This window comes from Tyto alba, unplaced genomic scaffold, assembly GCF_018691265.1.
Source record: "Tyto alba isolate M040663 unplaced genomic scaffold, T.alba_DEE_v4.0 Super-Scaffold_32, whole genome shotgun sequence".
Taxonomy (NCBI): Eukaryota; Metazoa; Chordata; class Aves; order Strigiformes; family Tytonidae; genus Tyto; species Tyto alba.
This window is the reverse complement of record NW_024881307.1, coordinates 1,223,550-1,242,267: the sequence shown is the minus strand read 5'-3', so window position 1 is coordinate 1,242,267 and position 18,718 is coordinate 1,223,550. Positions and strand designations below refer to the sequence as shown.

Here is an 18,718-nt window from a genome sequence, read left to right as displayed (position 1 = left end):
CATCCTCTCGGCTCCTGAGACTACACACAGAGCTTCGCTCACCCCCAGCTCAGTTTTATAATCACATTAGCACATGCTCATCCTTGGTGTTGCTGCAGAAAGAGTCTCTTGTGAGTAAACATTGGCTCCTTCTGCACGTTTCACTTTTTAATTAGCCAATTAGCAGAGTTTCGGTGCAGAAAGCCCAGGTCATGTATTATTGATAGTCAGGGCAGGTCCAGTCCAACTGAAGATCCAGGGAAAAAAAAAGGCAAAAAAAAAAAAGCTTTCTAATTCTATTGGCCTCCCAGGCACACTGCACTCGGCTGCCCTTCATCTTGCTTCCAACCTTTACATGAGCGAGTCCCATGCAAGGCAGAGAAAAGAAAAAGCTTACAAGTATCTTTAGTAGGATTTACACGATCAAGATGTAGAAGAGCAATAATTATGTGCATTAATAATACAGAAGAAACTGCACCTAAAATGCTACAAAACTTTTTGTATTCAAGCCCAAGGAGCTCTGGAAGCTCAAGATGGCAGCTCAGGCAGCAGTCGTGCAGGCCAGCCTAAGGTTACCCAAACTGGGGAGATCCCTGTGCCTGACCACGCAGACAAGGGGCTGCCTGAAAACACAGATGGCTCCACGCTCGAGCGTGGTAATAACCTACCAGAGAGACGAAGAGCAGTTACTGGCCTTAAAATAGAAAAGAGAGCTGGGGGAAAAGTGAAGTGCTGCAGAACTAGGGAAATTATCAAACTACCTGCCACGTGGCTATCGGCATGCTCCGGGGTGTGCTGGAAGAAGGAGGCAGGCGGGAGCATGGAGAGCCGTAGCTGCGAGAGGGAATGGCAGAGGGGAACGGGAGCTGCTGGGGCTCAGGGCTGAGCTGGGAAGTACAACTGCAATCCTGCCTGGGAACGTGAGCTAAACCTCACAAGTGCAGAAGGGATTTTGCTAAAGAAATAAATAGATCCCTGCTCTACTGGCAGTACCGCCTGCACCCGAGAAGGAGCCACAAATGACGAGAAGGCAGCGCAAGGCCATCCACAGGGCCTCGGGCTGGCGGCCGGGCCAGCCCTGAGGTAAGGCTCACCCTGGGGGGTTTTCATGGTGTCCCTCGGGGCCCATCCCCGGGGCCTCTGGGTGGCACTTGGGGCCCATTCCTGATGTAAAGGCCCATCCCCGGGGCCTCTGGGTGGCTTGGGCCCATCCCTGAGGTAAAGGCCATCCCTGGGGCCTCGGGCGGCACTTGGGCCCATCCCCGGGGCCTCGGGGCCCATCCCTGAGGTAAAGGCTCATCCCCGGGGCCTCAGGGCGGCACTTGGGGCCCATCCCTGAGGTAAAGGCCCATCCCCGGGGCCTCAGGGCGGCACTTGGGGTCCATCCTCTGAGGTAAAGGCTCATCCCCGGGGCCTCAGGGCGGCACTTGGGGCCTTCCCTGAGGTAAAGGCCCATCCCGGGGCCTCAGGGCAGCTCTCGGGGCCCATCCCTGAGGTAAAGGCCCATCCCCGGGGCCTCAGGGCGGCACTTGGGGCCCATCCCTGAGGTAAAGGCTCATCCCAGGGCCTGGGGGCGGCACTTGGGGCCTTCCCTGAGGTAAAGGCCCATCCCTGGGGCCTCGGGGCGGCACTTGGGGTCCATCCCTGAGGTAAAGGCTCATGCCTGGGGGTGGCACTTGGGGCCCATCCGTGAGGTAAAGGCTCATCCCTGGGGCGTCGGGGCGGCACTTGGGGCCCATCCGAGGTAAAGGCTATCCCTGGGGCCTGGGGCGCACTTGGGCCTTCCCTGAGGTACCATTACGCCGCCACCCCCCCCGGCCCGCTTGGCCCGCGGCGTGGGCTCACCTCCTCGGTGGCGGCTGCGGCCGGCCGCTCGTCCTCCCGGGGGAAGAGCAGCAGCGCAGCGCTGAGGCCGGCGGCTCCCAGCGCCACCAGCGCCGCGGCGAACCTACAGGGACCGGAGCGGCTTCAGCACCGGGCCCGGCCCGATCCCCACCCTCCCGCCCTCCTTTCCCGCTGCTCACCGGGCCCGGCCGGCCGCCGGGAGAGCGCCAGGCAGAGCAGCAGCGCGAGCCCCAGATCGCCTGCAGCACCAGCACGCCGGGCCCCACGCCCAACGCCGTGACCGCCATGCCGCCCCGCCGCTGCCGCTTCCCCCTAGCAACCGCGCCGCGCCGCCGCCGCCCAGCCAATCAGCGCCTCACGCCGCTCGCCCGCACTTCCATTGGCTGCAGCGCGGGATGCGGGGCGGGGCCGCTGCTTTTCCCGCGCCGCGGGAGGCGGGCCGCGCCGACGGGTTCCGATCCCGATCCCGATCCCGATCCCAATCCCAATCCCAATCCCAATCCCAATCCCGGTCCGGAGCGGTGCTCCCGGTTCCCCGGCAATTTCCCCCCGCCCCGTTGCAGACGGATCGGTGCTTAGTTTAACGCAGCATCGCTTGTTTGCGGCGCCAGCCGCCTGCTGCGGGGAGCATCTCTGCTCGAGCAAGGTCTCAACCCTCAAAACCCGAAAGGTACCTGTCTTCACCTCCACAATACTTCACCTCCAAATGAAGCCCAAATCAGGTGGATTTGGTTAATGCAAACACAGCTGGGTTTTGCACTGCTATGGGACAGCCACGCTGATGGCCGAGGGCCTCCAAGACAAGCCGAAGAGGTTTGTCAGTGCACCAAGCATCTTTTAATACCCAGACAAGGAGGATTTCCATTTTAAACCCATTTTTTTTTTCTGACTGTTTTTAAATCCTATTTCTTCCCCATCACATCTCACCCATCAGACTCTGGCCAGTGTGGTTTGGTGGGTGACTTTATGCCAGTACTCAGGGCTCATCTACCAGTTAACCTGAAAAAATAAGTAGTTGATATATTCAGCTTTCCTCTCATCTGCTTGAAGTCTGATGATCTAACTGCATAAAATGTCATGTAACTGCTGTTTTCTTCCTGTCATTTCTTTCAATGGGAGGAATAAACCGGCGATTAATTATGCTGCGCAGCACCGACCTGCCTTTTCCTGCGATGGAATCAAAGTCACCAGTGTGACATCAACCAGTTCAGCAAGCAGAGCACAAACTGTCTCCGACACCTGCCTTTATTTGGCATCGAATAGGAACTGGCTGCCAACATATTAAAAGCGTATGTTTGATAGCAAACTCCTTCCCACACCATCTCATGCTGCTAATCCCATCAGAGAAGGTATTTTTTTCCCTGCAAACCCCACGTTGGCAATGTCCGTCTTCGCCAGCGTTTTTCCAACCCTTCTCTTCCATTATTCCCTGTGCTTCCTGCTTCTGTTGGCAATCAGAAATTGTAAATTTGTTTCTGTTGTTTGAGATCTCTGCTTGCTTTTCTGTATTTTCCCATTTCTTTGTAAAACCCAAATTTCTTCTTCATAGCCCTGTTTTCAAAGAGACCCTTCTCTTTCTGCCATTCCTCTTCCATCCTTTGCCTTTCCATCTAAAAGTGATAATTTTTGTCCATCAGCCAACAAGTCTTTTCCTTTACTAAAATTTCCCTTCTGTCATTTAGCTGTGGCTTTTACAATGACATCTTTAACCCATTCCCATTTGTTGTATCCAGTACAATCAGACTGATGGTAACTCAGGCACTAAGATCTGGAGTTGAAATGATGCCCAGCATCCAACACACACTCCAAAATATCCCTATAATATTTATTTATATGGCACATATAAATTGCAGCAGGGCTATTGTTTTTTTTTTTTTTGAGCACAACAGAGGCAAATCGTAAATCCACAGCTAAGGAACTGGGAGAAGGTAACCAGGAAAACCAACCTCATCAGTGTGATATTTCCAAGCACAACCTTCCTTAGAAGTTTCTTCAACCCATCTGCAATGAAACAGCATCCTAACGTCCTCCTCTCTTATCTCAGCCTCTCCCCTTCTCTCAGAAATGCCTTGGTGGGGTTTGCCTTATGGGACTGCTCCAGCAGCTGGTCAGTTGAATGCAAAGATTAGATTTTATGGCCGAAGAATAATTTACTGCTATCCTAAAATTAGCTTTTTTTTTTTTTTTTCTCAGCTTTTACCCACTAGCATCTGGTATCATTTACTCCTTGTGTCAGAGTTGCGTGGCACCTTTTAAAAAAAACCAACCAACCAACCAAAAAAACAGTAAAGGGGGGAAAAGTAATGCTGAATATAAAATGTGAATTTTAAAATGTAGTAAAGCAGCAGAAATTGAGAATTTTTGCATTGTTTGCTGCGATTGCATGAGTCTGGGAGAAACTTCATATTTGTGTGGTTTTTCCCAGGATAACAGCTCACGTGGGGACGTCTGCAGATCTGAGTTTTACCGAGACTTTTGACTTGCATCCAAAGCCTGGCTCTGATCAGATGCATCAAAACAATGACAAATGATGTGGTAACGATTAATTTCAGGTCCAACATATTTGATATCAATAATCTAGGTACCGTAAAGCCTTTACTGGCAAGGCTCTCAAGCAATACCACATTTTATGCGGTAAATAAGAAGCAGAGTCATCCGGATGCTGTTAGATGCTCACATCCCAGCAAAACCCAGTGCAAAGGATTTATTTGGACACCGATGGATGCGAGACGCTGTCCTGTCCTGGAGTGATTTGCAGGATACTTCATTGCCATGGGTGGATTTTCCCAGGTAAAAGATGATGGGGTTGAAGAATTTCTTGGCAAAGGCGTGAAAAAGATCCTGATGTAGGAATTAGACAAATAGCCTTGGCAAAGAGATGCAATTAGTGTTGAGGCTAATTAAATGCATGGCCCAGGAGGATGGAGAGGTCACCTTCCTTCAAGGTCTGCAAGGCAGGATCACATGGAGCAAAGCTCTTTTGTAAGACACCGCTCGAGGAGCAGCCCCTGGAAATGGTGTGGGTTTGGGTCAAGATGGTCTTGTTTGGGTTAAAAACTGAAATCCATCATGCCCAGCTCATGCCGGTGGCCAACATGACCAACATGGTCTAATAAAAAATGATATTAAATGATCAAACTCTTGGTGGCAGAGTTGGAAGTGCTGGGGGAATTGATTTAAAACTCTTTGTGCAGTCGTAAAACTTGAAGTTTTACAGCTGGAGCTCCCCGATGCTCAAATATTAGAATTAAAAAGAAACAGTGTTGATGCAAGCAAGAAAATATTCCGCTCCTGATTTAAAGACTAGCAAATTGCTAAATATTTTTATTAGTGGCAAATTTGCAGCTTGCTGGAACTAATTTCACGCCCGGTAGATATGGAGCTTAAGCTGGGGATGGCGTTAAATTACTCTCTTGTAAAGGTATTTAAGCCTTATGATGGGGATGCCGTTAGATGGTGGGGATCTGGCTGGGGACCCCCTTTTTGGGGTGACTCCTTGTGGGTTGGGAGCCCAGGGATGATGGCCGGGGAAAGCTGAGCTCTTGCAGCATTAGTATAAACCCATCGTTTCCCCTCCCAGGTACGATAGGAACCACCAACCCCCCTCATTTGCATAAATTTGCTTACAGAGGTTTACTGCAAACTGGTGCAGGAGTGGGATGGTCATGGGGCCCTGGGATCCTCCAGCATGGAAAGATGCTATTTATATTTTAGGGGTATTTCTAGCATATTTTGGAGATTATGTAGGATATTCAGGGTTTAGTTGATTTAATTAATTTTTAAATTTATTTAATTGATTTGAAAAATTTATTTAGTTGATTTCAATTGCTTTTTAAATTTACAATATTCCAGGTTTAAATGATTTAAGAGATGAGTAAAGGTGAACACTGCTGGATCCTTGAGTGCCAGTCTCCCTCTGTGCCAATTATTTCCACGTCTTCTTTGTTGGCTGGAGATTTTACACCTTGAAGATGGTTTTCCAGCCCAAATCCCTCAGTCCTCCTTCTGCAAAGCCTCTGGGTGCACCAGTAACCTTCTTTTTTAATACAATGGGCAACATCCATCCTGTATTGGTTTGCCCAGATACAAACTGGGACAGGTGCAGGGACGGGTTGGAGGATGTGGAGCCTGGGAAAGCAAAGCGAAGGCGTTGAGAGGATCTAATTACCCTCTAAAAATACTTCTGGGAGGGTGGTAGTGGTAAACAAGAGCTATTTAAATCCCCTGGTCCACTCTATGTGATAGAAATACATGAAGTTAAATAGTTCTCTCTGACTTCTTGGAGGATGTGTATGGCCAAGAAGTTCTAAGTTGCCCTTTTCCAAAGAGAAATCCCTAAGAAAAGAAAAGTTAAAATAATAGGAGAGGGTTTGTAATGGCTCCAGTGGGGATACAGCTCTCTCTCGCAGGAACCCACTTTGGATTATCTTTCTCTTGCTGATGGCGGAAATCAATTTTAATCGTCCTGACGGGAAATGAGGATGTAAGACTTCAAACAGAACAAATACTGCAACATTCAAAAAAAATAAAGTGGGATATGAAGTCACTTTTAAAATGAAAAAAATCCCACCCCAGCAAGAGGAGATGCCTCTAAAAGCCCTGAATGGCCCTGGTTGGTGGGAGGTGGAGCAGCAAAGCATTTCCCATGGTGGGACAAGTCCAAACCTAACCGAGAAGCACTTGGATGGAGGAAGACGGGGTGTCTCTGTCATCACCTGTTTTGGTTCAAAATGCTCCCAAATGGGAGGAAGTTGGTTGGTTTTTGGTTTTGGTGGCTTTTTATATTAAATGCAATTTTAATTCAGGCCAGTAAATTTGTACATCAATACAAATAAGACTTTTGCTACTTGGCTCCCTGAACTTCAAGCAACTGCAGAGTGATTTCCCTAAAAATCCTGTAGTCATCTTCTGGGTATGTTAAATGTCATCATGCGCATAGAGGGTGACATTTCCCCATGGGATCAACACCCCTGGGTGATATCATGACAAAATCTGATCCAGTCAAAGAGAGGAAGGAGGAGAGAAATTACCTGAGAGACTTGAATGACATTGTAGAACCCTCCCTGGGTGCTGCAAGTGATGGAGCAGAGGCAAAGGTAAAGGAAGGAAGCAAAGAACTGATTGAAAACAAATATAAGAAGGTTGAGGAAAAAGAAAGGCAAGAACAGGGTCTGGGAAGATGCTAAAAATTAAAAGTTGCATTTATAATGGCATTCCCAAAGATGCTAAAGTTCACGGTGAGGTGTTTTTCCAATAAGCTTCTATTTTTCCATGTTTCCCAAGAAATGCTATTTCTCATCAATCTTATCCTTAAAAGACTACCAATATGGGACCTCCTTATGTAATTGCTTTTGGAAACCTCTTGCCTATATCCATGTCAACTTGTTCCTCCTTCCAACCCAAGAGCTTTTAGGCGAGAAACCAACAAGTCACTGATAATGAAACCCTTGACACTTCACTTTAAGTGGCTCATCATTGTTAGTACTTTTGGTATTTCTTGTAATGGCATTAATCACTGGCTGCTCATTAGATTTTAATGTGCCCATAATATGTTCATCCATAGTAATTCAATAACAACTGAGTGGTTGATAATGTCTCCTTATTGGAAAGGGTTGGGCAATGGCAACATCCATCCATGGTGGGATGTTGGGTGACCGTGAGCAACCAACATCTGCTGAAATGGCCTGAATTTGTCATTGCAGTCCCCAAGACTTTCAGGCAGTTTTGTTTTTTTTTTTTTTTGGCAGCCAAGCCTGTTCGCAGTTTTAATTACAGTTTTATCCCTGGCTCCTTGCAACACTTTTGCTCTCGCTCTTTTTCATTTGACATTGTTGGAAGGGTTGGGAGCACAGAACAGAGAAAAACTGCAAACTCACACTTGCCAAACACCGGGTGCCCAGCAGGCACAGGACGGGCTGAGGATCCGGTGGTTCGTGCTGCCGTGACACCCAGGAGGAACGCTAAGCGGGGTGGAAGCCACGCGGTCCCATTCTTCCACTTTTTGCAAGAAAGATTTTGCACAACTGCTTGGAAGTTCTACCAAGAATGTTTGGCGCTACAACTCAAGGTAGAGTGGCTTGACCACAGTCCCACCCACCCAGACATACACACTTGGGTAACTATTACCCCGAGTTTGGACCTAACTCGGAGGGACGATAATCCAGTACCAAATCAGAGGGACAGGTCGACGGGTTTGTGCTCCTTGCCCCTGCCAGAAGGGACGCCTTCTGGTAAGATTTTTGCCCTCATCTACGCCGAGTGCTTGCCTGGGAATTAAGCGTGTGCTTGCAATCATTTTTGTGTGTAGCATCCATAGCCAGCCTGCAGTTTGTGCATTTATGGTTGGAAATCTCAGAGAATCTGTAAATGTTGCATAGAATAAACCGTGCTATTCGTGCATCTGAGTGCTTCTTTGAATGTGGCTGGACCCAGGGCATTATGAGCTGTTCGTGTATCTGGTGTCAGCCCTTAAGTCAGCAATAATTGGTCTCTTACCAAATTCATTTGTCATCTTAATTGCAACATTTTAAATTGGTGTCACGGCCAGGATTGCCATGGATAAACTACCGCAGGAACATAATTGTGCACCATCCCAGGCAGGGATTGAATGGGTCCAGAAATTTTGGAAAGATGAGGATGATATAGTAGAACGAATAATACAATGTCAGAGTCAACAAAAAGCAAAAAAAGGAAAAGGTAAAGGCATTATTTGTGTAATCTTGGGGGCTTGTTTATTGTGCACAAGAGGAAATCAAAAGGCCTCCCCCTCCCAGACAGATTACAAATGTAGAATACCTAGCTATGGAATCAGAAAGTAAGGTACTCAAAGCATCATTGGATTTTGAGAGGGAAACATGGTGAACTATGAAATAAAATTGAACAATTAGAAAAACTATTGGCTGTGGTTGAGAGATGGGAGGAACAGCTGCAGGAAAGGTTTGATAAATTAGTTGGTCGAACGTGTTCTAATTCAGTCCAACAAATTCATAGAGTAGTTCATTGTGATGATCCTGAAAATGGGATGAGGACAATTGCTATGGTGACAATGACTTAGCAGAAGACACTGACTTTCTTTCAGAACCAATAAATGTTTGACCATTAATTAAGACTGAAGTAGGAGATGATGAGACAGAGAAGTCCGAAGTACCATATGTACCATACCTTGGTTCCTTGCTGAATTAATTAAATTTCAAGAAAAATATTCTAGATGCCCAGATGAAACAGAAACAGATTATGTATGGTGAGTTTCCCTCATGGGCAGAGATCAGGTCTTGTTGAGTAAGGAAGAGGCAGAAGCTTACTGGAAACCTGGAGTTTCTTAACCACCACTCCAGGTAATCAGCATTACTCCATAACTACTCGAGCCACTTTTTGGGCTGGAGGCAGAGGCCCACAGGAGAGAGGAGATCCTGATTACAACTTCAGGATTTTCAACTCTAGCAGCCTCTGTGCAAAAGGCAGCATGTATGCAAGCCATGTATCAGAGGAGCGTATTACATTGATCCCCTATGCTAGCCCATTGATCTGGCCAGATTGACCCTCTCATTTGTGGCCCTGTAGATAGTCTAAAAATAAACATGTCAAATGTCCAAGATCGTATCCACGTGCACCGTGCTATGAATGTTGCTGCAGCAGCAGCTCAACCATTTAGAGAGCAAATTCACATATCTACCTGGAGTGAATTCGTTCAGGAATTGGTGAATTACGGGCACCGCATGGAGGGGGTCAGACCGACCTCTGGGAAGCCACCTGAAAATCCCCAGTGGGTCCATCAAATCCATACCGACACACATACACCAGAATTTTAAAAACTATTTTATCCAGACTGAAACACCTCGTGGCAACAAGCTCTAGCCTTGGAAGCATTGCATAACCTTTTGCATGGTATGACTCCCTGATGGATCCATATGGAGTTTCACTGGGCAAAGTGAACCTAAAACTATCAATTTGCTAGAAGTAGCTATACCTTTTCCCCCATGAAAAATTACTAACATTAAACAGTATCCCCTACTGTCAGCTACACGCTCCAATGCTGACGGGGTGGTCGCAGACCAACTGTCCAGCGCCATCTACTAATTAAACAATTGGTGGAGTGGAAGTGGCTGCCCCCAAATGAAAGATTTCTGTGTTACTGCTACAACTGTAGCGCAACAAATGCACAAGAAACCTGGAGAGTACCCTACTGGTTTCTACATGGGACAGCCTGTGCTAGTCAAGCTACCACAGATTGGAATGGTAGCAATGGTATTAACAAATCCAAAGAGTCTTTATGCTTGGGAAGCAAAAGAGTTCTGGAAAAATCCATTGGATTAATACCAGATGGATCATGCCCTCCTTCTAACCCAGTATATGCTGGTTAGATAGAAACTGAGTGATTCTTTTTTATGTTTTCCCACGTTGCTGCCACCCAGGTGTTGGAAAGCTGTCCCTGGAACCAAGGGCTCCCCTGTACTAATCTTGAGTGTCCACAGGGGTGGTTAATTTTTCTGTGGGGTGTGATTTTGTTTTTGATTTGTATATGTGCTTGTAAACCAAATGTTTTTGAAAAATTAACTTTCTCTTGTGAACAAGGGTGTCAGCTACAGGCTCCACATTCACATGTTTAACTAGATAATGCTTGCAGCTAGAATCAGCAAATACGACATTTATAACTGTACTGGAAAAATATGTTTTAGTTTAATGTGCTTATCGCACTATGGAAATGGATGCATCCCACCAGAATCAAGAAGGTACTCAGAATGAGAATAGGGAAACTTTATCTGTCCAAACCACCCATGGTCTGGATGATAACTTAGTCTTAACCTTGATAAAAGGATTTGTTATCGCTCTCAATGAATCTAGTACTAGTGCTTGCTTACCCCTACCCAAATCTGTAGAAGACCCCCTTCCCATGGGAATTCTTCCCACAGACATAGTAGGAAGCTTGATGAGATTGTGGGATACAAAACACCCTCTACATAATAAATTCTTACTCCTAGATAGAAAGCGAGTTGCTGTGTGAATTAATCAAACTTTAAATTTTTCTACCATTGACCAAACAAATTGCACATATTATGAAGATGAAATGCAACTGTCCCCTGTCATTGGATCATATGGGGTACAATAGATTTGTGACCTTGGGGATGAGCAACCAACATTTTACAATATTATCAACCTATAAATACTTCCTGGTGCATACAGTGGAATAAAGGGAAAGATTGCTCAAAAACAAATGGCTGTAGCTGTGATTGTTCCTGGTGTGGGTTTGATGATGGCCTCCAAAGCTTATACCATTTGACCAGAAATTCTCTTTTGTCTCAGTATCAAACGAATCAGCGTTGTGGTCTTGTCAAAATGTGATAAATTGCTCAAATTGGAAACAACATGATTGGGTTAAATGCTATTGGCCAGTTGACATCACCCTGAAAACGGACTGTCTGTGCTGAAATCTTAGCATAGCAGACAAAGCAGGCCATGCAGATTTTGCACCTCGTAATGATTGCTTCTGGTGACGCTCCAGCCTGTTTGATCTGGGACTGTAATGATGGCAATATGTTCACCCCTTCATGGGCTGGGTTGCCTGACCTCCAGTACACCTTAGGAATCCTGATGTTGTGGAAAAGGACTCCTGTCTGACCTCACTGGGTAGCTCACATGAAGTGGGGCAAGAATAAAACGAGAAGATGTAGAAGAGTGGCAAGACTCAGGAGCAGCCTGGTAATGGAAGGATTTTGGGGATTTGGGTTTCCTACTATGCGAACGCAATCGTGGTTAAGCAAATTAGTCTATCTAGTAGGCTAATTTCAAGAGAAATTAGCTAATGCTACTGATATTAGTCTGCTGTTACTCAATAATCAATTGTAAGCTACTTCAAATTAGCTCTTCAGAACCCCATGGCACTGGACTTAATGCTGGTACACCAAAATGGACTTTGTGGTGATTTAAACCTCTCTAGTACTGACTGCTGCGTTTACATCCCTGATGTTACACAAGACCTCAACACTCAACAAGAGAAGATATGGAGAATAGTGAAAGACACCCATGAACCCTGAGAATCAGCGAATAATTGTTGGCTTTTGAAAGTGTTTAATTGGCCTGGATTTGGTGTTACAGGTTGGATCCAAAGTTTAATACAATGTGTTTAATCTTTATTGTGACTGTAATTGTCATAAGTATAGGAATATCTTGTATAAAATCAACTATAATGAAAACAACTGGCATAAGAATGATCCAGTTTACCAGTGATATCTCTTCAGAGGAGGATAACCTCATCAATATCCCTGGTCCTGAGACCCTAATTTGAGTCCACATTTAAGTACGTGGGTGTGACTGTAGTCATGGAGTGGAAATGTTGGAAGGGTTAGGAGCACAGAACAGAGAAAAACTGCAAAACTCACACTTGCCAAACACCGGGTGCCCAGAGCAGGCACAGGACGGGCTGAGGATCCGGTGGTTCGTGCTGCCGTGACACCCAGGAGGAACGCTAAGCGGGGTGGAAGCCACGCGGTCCCATTCTTCCACTTTTTGCAAGAAAGATTTTCACAACTGCTTGGAAGTTCTACCAAGAAATGTTTGGCGCTACAACTCAAGGTAGAGTGGCTTGACCACAGTCCCACCCACCCAGACATACACTTGGGTAACTATTACCCCGAGTTTGGACCTAACTCGGAGGGACGATAATCCAGTACCAAATCAGAGGGACAGGTCGACGGGTTTGTGCTCCTTGCCCCTGCCAGAAGGGACGCCTTCTGGTAAGATTTTTGCCCTCATCTACGCCGAGTGCTTGCCTGGGAATTAAGCGTGTGCTTGCAATCGTTTTTGTGTGTAGCACTCCATAGCCAGCCTGCAGTTTGTGCATTTATGGTTGGAAATCTCAAAGAATCTGTAAATGTTGCATAAAATAAACCGTGCTATTCGTGCATCTGAGTGCTTCTTTGAATGTGGCCGGACCCAGGGCATTATGAGCTGTTCGTGTATCTGGTGTCAGCCCTTAAGTCACGGCAATAATTGGTCTCTTACCAAATTCATTGTTATCTTAATTGCAACAGGCATATATCAATTTTTTATCCTGTTCCATGGGCAGCAGCTTGGAAATGATGCGGCTGTTTGTTGTTGTTGTTGTGTGTTTTTAAGAAAAATTTAATTTCCTTCCTTTTTTGTGTGTGGTGGCAGGAAAAGTAGTCATGGTGGGAACTGTCTGGGCCTGGATATGCAAGGTCAAAGTGCCACATGGCTCCTGGAAGCTTTCTTCAAAAGTCACAGTGTTGGTCTTAAGCTTTCCTCTCCCTGATTCCTGAGCACGTGGGATGTGACTTTTATATCCCAAAATTAAATTTTGGATTTTCACACACCCCACGGTCATTGGTAAAAAAAGATGTTCTTGTGTATCCAGCCATCACAGCACTCGATCAACTCATGACTTCATCCTACCACCTGTGGACAACCCAGGGATGAAGATTACCCACCTCTCAGGGACTTCCCTGGGCTGCAACAAACTCCCCAACCCTGTGTTTCTACTCACCCCCAACCTAATTTTTAAATGACTGATGGTTGGCAAGAAAAATAGGACATGAGTCCTTTCTGCTATGTCGTGACTTTGTGGTCCTTCCAAAACCATGTAGCAGTTGCCCCATGTTCTCCAAGGGCATAATTTTATTTCAGCCCTGGGGTTTTGGTTTCAGATCCTTTGCATCCTAAAGGATACATAAAACTTATTTTGCTTTCCTTTGCCTGTAGAGGAGATATCATGTAGTGTTTTAGTTTTCTCAGGTCCATCAGCAAGTCTCTGAGATAACTCCAGCAGCCAAGAGCATGAATCATTTAAATGGTATTTAAAATCCTTTTGGGTAACCTGTGCAAAGGAAAAATAAAAAGGCAGCTAATCAAATGGCTTTGAGGGCTGTAAAAAAGCAGAAGTCAGTCCCTGCAAACTTTCCTAGATGTAATTTCAGGAGAGATCAAAGATGACACTAATCTAAGGAAGTGAAGCTACTCAAAATTCAAAGTTTATAGTCCATCTGTCTCTTTGCTTCAGGGAGCAGGTATTAAATTTATTGCTGAATAAAACAAATAAGCCTAGGAAAAGTCAGCATCAAAATCTGCATACATGTAAGAGAATTAACAGAGCTCTCTTGTTATGATGGCTGCTTCTCAATTTGCATCTTTAAAGAGTTGTGACCATCTCTCTGCTTCTCCCTTCAGTGGCTCCTCTGACGCCGGGCTGGTGCGGGCGGTTGGCGCCGTGCTTGCATCGCTTGGTAAAGAGATGCTGCGGGTGAAGGTTGAGCTCCCATCGCAGGCTGAATCAAAACGAGGATGGGGAAGGGATGCTGAAGCCCAGCCAAGGTGAAGAAACATCTCAGGTGGAGCCAAAATTTAAAAGGGCAGAATTCAGCATCTCCATGTTACTTTTGTCAGCTGTCTGGTACCCAACTACTGCAGATATCCAAGTGAAAAATAAGTTGGGGGAGTTTTATTGCTTTACCTGACTTATCCCATTAGTCAGCCCCAGGGGTTTTTTACAGTGTTTGTACAAGCTGTAGTTTTATGATTATTTAGATTTTTTAATCCCCCCTGGTTCGTATCCCTCCAGCCCATCCCTATCTTAACTGGCTGCTATCGCCTCCAGAAAACAGACTCCAAAGCTTGCCCAAGTGCTGAAGGTAAGTTGCTTTAAACATCCAGATCCTCCTTTTATTTTTTATCCCTGGAAATGCTTGGGAAGGGATCAGTCAGTCGGATGCTCGCAGTAACTTTGCATGGGAGAGTCTGAAGGAGCAGCAAGAACCAGACGCAGACTTGTTATGCCTTGAAATTAAACATTTGAAAGGAGCAAGTTGGCAGCGGGGATTTTCTAACCAAAATACGTATCACCTGCCATTTGTTCAGCATTTTTCTTCTGGAAAGACCCCAAAGTGCTTTCCCAGCTCAACGAGCCATCATTAATACCTGCTCAGCTGGCATGGGGAGGGGAGAAATCCCATTTTTTCATGTATTTTCCCACTTGATCTCAGATGCTTGGTGGAGGCAATGACAAGCAAAAATCTTTTCCTTTGACTTTAGCTTTCTTTATTATTGATCCATCAATCCTGCACAAGAAATAAGCTTTACTCTTATTTAATCTCACATGGGGAAACCTCCGGGAATATTGAGCCATCCCAGCATTGATCACTTATTCTTAATACATCCTTCTTGTGCCTATGCATTATCGATAATGTCTTCAATTATATTCTCCCGTGTATTTATCTATTAGGAGTTGTTAAATCGTCATAACGTCACTTGCTCTTGTTTGTGTGTCTGAGACTATTTAAAATGCACAGTGGCTTCAAAAATAATGCTGTCGCCTTGGTGCCATAAATCTTTTTGGGTTTGCTCTCTTATTATTCCCAGGAAATCATGTGCAGAGGTAAAAATAAACATATTTAAGAAAAGGAGTTATCCTGTGGGTATCTGAAGTACCAGAGACTGAGGGAAATCAGCTTTAATAGACACCCTCCATCAGGTCAATAGTTAAAACTTGGGGAAGCCTTTAACTTCAGCCTGGATTCGATGCAAGCAGCTTTGGGTTCAGACAGACAACTGTCCGTGTGCCTGGTCCCAGGTTAATTATGTTGCTTTTAAGGCTGTGTTGGATGACACTGATATTTTTCCTCTCTTCTTGAAACTCATAACTTGTAACTGGAGAGTGTTTTGAAAGATGTGGGAAAATATCTGTATCCTAAATGTCTTCTAAAAATCCGACACAAATTTTACTGGGTGATTTGTATTAAGAATCATCCCCGATTGCAGCATGGTGCCCGTGCTGGAGGATGAAGGGCTGGTGGGTACACCAACGTCTGAGCTAGGACAGCTTGGAGTAGCATCTGATCTGAAACAAGTCCTAAGTTTTCTGTAAGGATCCCTTTTTAGCATCCTTTAACTCCTGAGGGGGCAAGACAGCCTCCCAGGGAGTGAGTGTGCAATTTGGGGTAATTCTTACTCCTTTAACCTGTCACAGTGCTTAAGCCAGGCTCAGGTACAAAGCTCAGCCACAGGAGCCCAGCCCCAATTGTGGCTGCATCATAAAACCCCGTCTTGTTTTTAACATCTATCATTTAATAATTTACTTGGCTTCGCTCTTATGTATTTTTCAGAGTATCCCGTCACAGTTTTCTTAGAGAAATCCGACACAAGCAATAATGCAATCTTGGAAAGAGAATTGAATTATTTATGGAGGAGCAGTCAAACGATGGAGACTAAACCACTATATTTTGTGTAATTTGTTTTCTCTTGAAGCCCGTTATGTAAAAATGTAAATATTGCTGGTTATATATGTCGCCACTCTTGCCAAATGTTTAATATTTTAGCAAACTCTCTCTGAAAGCTCGTCACTTTTGAGAAGGAACCGTCCACATACTCTTGAATTAGAGCAGATTAGTTTGTGGTAATTATATATTTACGACACTGACTTTGAGTGTGCAGAAAACCATCCCTCTGAGATGCCAGCGCCCCAGCTTTGGGGCAGGTAAACAGCACAACCCACAAAATTTGGGGGACTCTCAGGTGAAGGGGGGTTTAATTTCAGGGGTTTCCAGCAGTTCGTGCTGCAGCTTGGGGTAAGGGTGTTTGATCAAGGGTTTTGTGGTTTTGGGGGTTTGGATGTCTCTTCCAGCTGGGTACCACCTGCATCCCTGGGCTGCAGTCACTGGAGGGTGGTCCAGGGTGGGGAGAAGCAGGTTGGTACCTGCTGGGCCCCCCGTGGGAGCCAGGCTCTGCATCCTGTCAGGGATGCTGCTCAACATCCCAGGTCCTGCAGATCTAGGGGCTCAGGGATGGTGGGATGAGAGCCGATGGAAAAAAGACCATCCAGAGGTGACCTGTTACAGTAGAAAGATACTTTTCTGGGGAAAAAAAAAAAAACAAACAAAACCCAAGGCTGAGTGCAGGAGACTTTTAATTTACTGTCGAAAAAAACCAGCAAGACCCCATGGCTAGATGTTGAAGCGGAGCCAATTCAACTGGGAAACCAGGCGCCAGGGATGATAATTAACCTCTGGAAAAAACTCTCCAGGGAAGAGCCTGATTTTGCATTTGTGGAGGAAAAACACAGGCCTGGCTACTTTTCCTGGAAGATGAGCACAATTCCGAAACCAGCAGAGAAATTGCTTTGGCGATCGGGAACAGAAATTGGGGAAGAGGAATACTTGAGGATCAATTGTGGGATGCTTAACGAGCGAACATGGGATGCTCAAGGAGCAAACTTGAGATGCCCGAGGAGCAAACATGGGATGCCCGCTGCTGCTGGCACCAGAAGAAGCAGCCCTGCATCAGGACAACCCTAAATTATTGGGCACTCTGATATTTTCGGCGATGATGGGGCTTAAGACCCACCCTGCCTGTGCCTGCCCTCTTTTCATTTCTGTTTTTCAAAATGAGATGCCGAGCACGGATTATCCTGTAATACCAAGGTGAGGAGGTTTCCATCCGCCTCCCCTTACCTCTCCTATTCAAATTCTCCAGCTTCTTCAAAACACGAAATATTTTGCTCGCATCCCCAGAAACAACTGGCGACAGCTTTATGACTCCTCATCTTTGCTCGCTCCCATGGAATAGTAATGAGGGGGGGCAAACCGTCCCGTTGGCTGATTTATGAGGCAAGAAATTCCTATAAATCTTTGCCCCAACCTCTCCAAAGGATCGGGGCGAAGCTCTGAGCTTCCACTGGTTGGCCCAGTGACATGATGTAGTGATTCCTTTTTTTTTTTTTTTTTTTTTGGGGTGGGGGGGATGCATCCCAACCACTTGCTGCGTCTCTATTTTATCTCTATTTTATCGATGGAGCCCAAGGATGAACCACTGATTTTTGGTTGCTCTCCAATGACCAATCCAAAGGCGGCCACCGTATTTTAGAGGCTGCTCTGAAGTAGGAGGTGGAAACGTTGGAGCAAATATTTTCCAGGGTTTTTTTTGGGGGGGATAAGCTGGAAGCAGGATTTTAGAAATGAGAGTTTGCAAGTGGTCGCTTCACACTGGGGAACTCAGGAGGGAAAATTACTGTCTTCTGGGTTCCTTGCCTTAAATTTAAGCTCATTTTCCACCTTTCCCATCACATCACTGACCCTATGGCCATCCCTTACACATCATTTATTGCCTCTGGCTCGTACGTCCTGCTGTAACTCTTCATAGTCAATTTTAACCCCTCCCGAAATAATTCCGGGGCTCTTTTGAATGATATCCCATCCAATATTCCTTAGGAAATGGGCAGAAATTCAGTGTTTCTTACCAAACCCGGTTTTGATGGCACTTTTTATCGGTGAAGGGGATAGAAAATGAGGAGAAACTGAACCATGGCTGGGATGATCCGGTAAAATCCAGCTGTGTGGCTTACTCAATAAAATGTGGGAAGATTTGGCTGCAGGAACCCAGTGTTCCCAGTGCTCACGACTGCAGGGAAACCTCATCTTCAGGTCCTTGCGGGGGCAAGGGGTTTAATGTCTCATGCAGCCCAAAATTCGGGCAGGGGGGGCAGCTCTGTCAGTAATCCCCCTCCCCCCCCTTAATAATAATTAGAGGTGCTCCCAAAAATCAGAGAGTTTTGCCTCGAGGAGGGGGGATAATCCCACAGGAAGCGCCTGGGGTTGGGGGGGGGGGGGAAACATTCGCGGGAGGGAATTTTGGGGGGGGGATGCCCTAAATGGGAAGGTCGTGCTGGGGATTTGGTGAGTCGCCCCCAGTCCCCCTCTTCGGGTGGGTGGTTGGTGACCCTGATGGGGTTGGAGTGTGTGTGTGTGTTGGGGGGGGGGGGGGGTCTGAGTGAGGGGAGAAATATTTGGGAGGGGTGGGGTGGGGGAGAGTCGGCCAGCAGGGGGCGCTCGGGTGATGGGGGGCGTGGCCTGAGGGGAAGGGGCGTGTCGGCGGGCGGGGGGGGGCGTGCCGC

The 18,718-nt window shown here is 46.2% G+C and overlaps 1 protein-coding gene and 1 long non-coding RNA gene across 2 annotated transcripts in view; both read right to left on the bottom strand.

Moving 5' to 3' along the window:
• Positions 1-349, bottom strand: part of LOC122154118 (fasciculation and elongation protein zeta-1-like) — a 5,721-nt gene extending 5,372 nt beyond the window's left edge. The window contains exon 1 of the mRNA XM_042800386.1: positions 329-349. Coding sequence (XP_042656320.1) covers positions 329-349 — 21 coding nt within the window. The remainder of the gene's footprint in view (positions 1-328) is intronic.
• Positions 350-742: 393 nt separating this feature from the next.
• LOC122154139 lies at positions 743-2,019 on the bottom strand. The gene is made up of 3 exons (XR_006166061.1): positions 2,004-2,019; positions 1,825-1,927; positions 743-813 (listed from the first exon to the last, which is right to left on the bottom strand). It is a non-coding gene; the product is annotated as an uncharacterized LOC122154139 (long non-coding RNA).
• Between the last annotated feature and the right edge of the window lie 16,699 nt (positions 2,020-18,718).